The sequence below is a fragment of the Argopecten irradians genome, chromosome 10 (genome assembly GCF_041381155.1).
Source record: "Argopecten irradians isolate NY chromosome 10, Ai_NY, whole genome shotgun sequence".
Lineage (NCBI taxonomy): Eukaryota > Metazoa > Mollusca > Bivalvia > Pectinida > Pectinidae > Argopecten > Argopecten irradians.
Window position 1 is genome coordinate 17,946,420 of NC_091143.1, and position 4,008 is coordinate 17,950,427.

At 34.8% G+C, this 4,008-nt stretch overlaps 1 protein-coding gene across 1 annotated transcript; it reads left to right on the forward strand.

Moving 5' to 3' along the window:
* On the forward strand, nt 1-1,917 carry LOC138332577 (endoglucanase-like). Its single transcript, XM_069280580.1, has 3 exons — nt 1-315; nt 984-1,181; nt 1,823-1,917. The coding sequence occupies exons 1-3, from the start codon at nt 102-104 to the stop codon at nt 1,915-1,917; spliced, it is 507 nt and encodes a 168-aa protein (XP_069136681.1). The 5' UTR covers nt 1-101.
* The last annotated feature ends 2,091 nt before the right edge of the window (nt 1,918-4,008 follow it).

Sequence of the window (4,008 nt, forward strand, 5' to 3'; positions counted from 1 at the left end):
TTTAGACGCAGCCTGCACAGTATATTCTCGACTTGTTTTGCTTTTAGACCCACCTACGGTATTTGTATTGCCACAAGAAATACCAGTATAAAGTAGGAGAGATGGCCACAATCAACTGTACAGTGCGGGGTCACCCTCAGCCACAGATGTTATGGCGAAAAGAGGACTCATCAGAAAACTCAGATGTCGACATCTTAGAGGTGGACGAAAGCACCTGGATAATGGCGCTACGAATAGACAGTATCACTTCGGAAGATTTCGGCATCTATCTGTGTGAGGCAGTCAACTCGGCAAATAGCAGTTCAAGCTCAGTCCGTAAGTATGGTAGACTTAATTATCCAACCTCGGTTTTTCACCAAAACAAATCTGTCATCGTAGTGCATGATTATAATGTTTAAAGTTATATACCGTATGCGGTACTTTTCATAATTATGAACCAAGAAGACTTTCAAATGTTTTATTCTCCACCAAATCGGTTTGCAAATCTCAAGGTTTACATGCATAGATCTTATGATAGGGCAAAATGCATCGCAATAGTATTGCCAAAATCAAGCTACTTACTTCTACCCTGCAGTAAAATGTCTAATTATACTTAACAAATGTTAACAAATACATGTGTATTTTGTGTTATGTGCCAGTCACTATGCGTATTGGTCTACCTTCATTAAGGTAATTAAGGGTTCATGCAATAGAAGAATCAGTGGCCTAAATACATGATACACTTAGACTTCCTTATACTTTATACACAAAATGCGATGTTATAGCAGGTGTCCTTGTCATAGTATCATGTTTAATTAAAACAGGAGACAAAATAGTGAAAAATTACATCAGCATATTCCGTGTCAGGCAAGGTTCTCGTTTTGCATCTATGCTATTAATGGATAAAGACAGCGATGGAGATGTTTTAGCAAAACGGTTGCTTCCATATTCATTTTACTTCTAAGTTACAATGTCCATAAATCGTCAAATATCTTATTTAACAGAAATAACAGAAATCGTGGTGACGGACCCACCGACAGAGGCGCCAACGACAACGACGACGATGTCACCAACGACAAACCCTAAACCAACGACGACGACAACAACAGAACCGACAACGACGATGAAAGAAGATAATGTACATAATCCGGCAGAGGAGATAAAGGCGACAACTCCAAAATCCAACAACCAAGGAACAGGGTGTATAGATACAGATCAATTACTGAACGATGAGTTGACATTCAAAACGAATTCTTTAATTTCCTGAACTGGGGTTTTCCGATATATATACAAATTTTAATGTTCTCGTAGAATGAATTGTCCCTTTAAATTATCATTAACATTATCTTTAAGATATCAGAAAACTTACCTATTACTTATTAGCTTTGATACCACTTGTTTTTATAACATTTATGATTGAGGTATCATATTTTCAGAAAATACTTTAAGACAGTTCATTGTATGTTTCTGTAACATGATAATTAGATACTACTACCAAAGTCTCTGCTGGAACACAGCAAATTATTTTATATAAATCAAATCACTGCCTCCGCTACTGATCGGACTCGGGGACCCCTACGTGCTTACTGGTCTCGTTCAATCTATTGAACCAATGATAAGTTGCCTCATGTCGAGAGGTACGTGTATATTGAAACAAATATACCTAGGGGTACTTGTCGGTGTACTTTGATAATATTGAGCTGCTTGATGGTTAGTCTATTATTGCATTCCATTCGGTTCTGAAATGAATGTTTCGGTGAATACGATCATGATTCTCTTTTTGTAGCCATTTCTAAGCGTTTTCATATCATCTATATAAGAATGTTGTTTCTTTTATTTTCAGATTCTCCGTTGAAAGATCCCAATTCGTCAACATCACTGAGAGCAACATTGACGCCAGTTATACTAATATTTGTTACCATAGTATTCTTTTTGTGAGCCGTCTTACGCTGTTAAATCTAGTTTTAAATTAAGTATTTATGAAATCCAACCTTTCTCAAATGTGTCAAGAGAACTTTTTAAAATTTAATTTAGCTCTTTTGTTTAATCTTCTTCACACAGAGTCATTTTAAAACATGTCACATGAACGGTATAAAGGGCAGACATTTAAATGGAAATTCGAGTCACACTCTTATGAAATTGATATCATGATGATTAAACAAATCCTTGTACACAATAAATATACTTATTTTATTGCGAGAGTCTACTAATATGACATACAGCTTTGGTCCAGTAAAATTTAATTTTCTGTAATATAAAAAAACAACGTCGAGGTAAGAATGTCGCCCTGTTGGATTTCAGCAGCATCCGCAAAAATATTACTGTTGAAAAAGCTACTCATTTTCCTAATCTTTAATACTCTTCTTATGTCCGTCCACTTCAAGTAATTGATTGAAAAGTGAGCCAAAACTGTATACAAAGGCAAACGTTCTGTAAAGTATTGTTAAACTATTAAAATAAAATAAAATATATATATACAAACGTATAATTTCGAATATCAGTTAGAAGGAAGATCACTTTTCCGGAATCTTATGCAATGAACATTTCACATTCCGGATGCCCGTCAATGCTGCAAATTTATCCGTGTCATTGTATCAGCTTCAATAAAGCTAACTATGTTGAAATGCTTACGTAGATATGTTTGCGTACATTTATATTTAGGTCAGAAATATGTATATGATAAAAATAATAGTATTTTCCCTGTTATTTAAAAAATAATCTTGCCTGCAACGAGCATTTTCTTTGGTTTGAACATTTGCATTATCATCCGATGACGTGGCCTTTTGTAACGCTGCTTTTCATTGGTTGATGTAAAGAGAAGTGCCTTCTATATTTGGCAATCTAATCCAGGATTCATTGCGATCCCCACATTCAAAACATCTTGGTGCCCAAATGAACTCTGGGAGAGATTGACTTTTTGTTTGATTTGGAGTCTTAACGTTTCAGACTTTGATTACGCCAATTGTCGTTTAAGAAACTGACTCAACGTTCGACTCGAGAAAAGTGCGTTAAAAGGATTTTTGTTTTTTGAAATACGAATTGAATGAAAATTTGCTTCGGTGAGTGACGTTCTTTGGTATTGAAATACACACAACTGACCTTTTACGCCAGTTTAAAGTTATATTTCCAGAGAAAATTATAATTACAGATTGTTGGCTTAATACAGAACATTTGACGAGTAACTCTGTTGATAGCGTCACAGGACAGAACGACATCATTATTTAGCTCAATTGCCCTTTGACCTTTGTTTGTGATCGCCCTCGTATTATATAGATTTACCCGCTACTTGTAAATAGTTAGTAGATGTAGTATGGTTGTAATTTAACGCTGGCTTCCGTTACAGGCTGTAGAGAAGAATGTGTACAAGTGTATACGGAAGTGTAGGATCCAAGTGTAATTGTGTGAAAGATGACTGTTATGATTGAAGCGTCTGAATGATTATTAGTGGATGTAAAGAAGATGGCAAATTATATTGTTGTACTGAATGGATGTTTAATTGACGTAGAATGAAAGATCAAATGTAGAGAAGCTGTATTATCATATATAGAATAAAATAAAGGTTTTTGAATAAATGCATGTCTAAGTTTTTGTAGAATTCAGTATTGTAGCTTAACTTTCGCTCCAGAAACTTTTTTTTTGTTTTTTTTTTATACGTTTATTAACATTGATTGGTCGGTCGTTAAGGAAATACGATCTCAGTTTAGCACGATATATTAGTTGCCTGATTTATAATTTCATTTTAAAGTCCTCTTTGTTAATTACCTATCCATAATCTCTCCAAGTTTATTTTAGAAACTATCATATATAAATATTGCTATTTGACATACTAAAATATGTATTAGCGGCTCTAATACGGAGTTTCTAGATAGACGATTTACCGTTGATTAGTCCCAGCTTTAAATGATGACGTAATAATCACCGGATGGTAGGCCTAGTCAACGGTTAATTGTACTTTACCCACGTCGATTTGGGATCTCGAAACCCTCGCATTGATTATCTTTGAGAGACTGTGACAAATTCATTTCTACA

What these genes read in the sequence shown, in the direction of transcription:
- LOC138332577 (XM_069280580.1), top strand. Translation starts at nt 102, where the DNA reads ATGGCCACAATCAACTGTACAGTGCGGGGTCACCCTCAGCCACAGATG. An exon ending in TAGCAGTTCAAGCTCAGTCC is followed by an intron (nt 316 to 983) that starts GTAAGTATGGTA and finishes CTTATTTAACAG; the next exon opens with AAATAACAGAAATCGTGGTG. An exon ending in CAACAACCAAGGAACAGGGT is followed by an intron (nt 1,182 to 1,822) that starts GTATAGATACAG and finishes TTTTATTTTCAG; the next exon opens with ATTCTCCGTTGAAAGATCCC.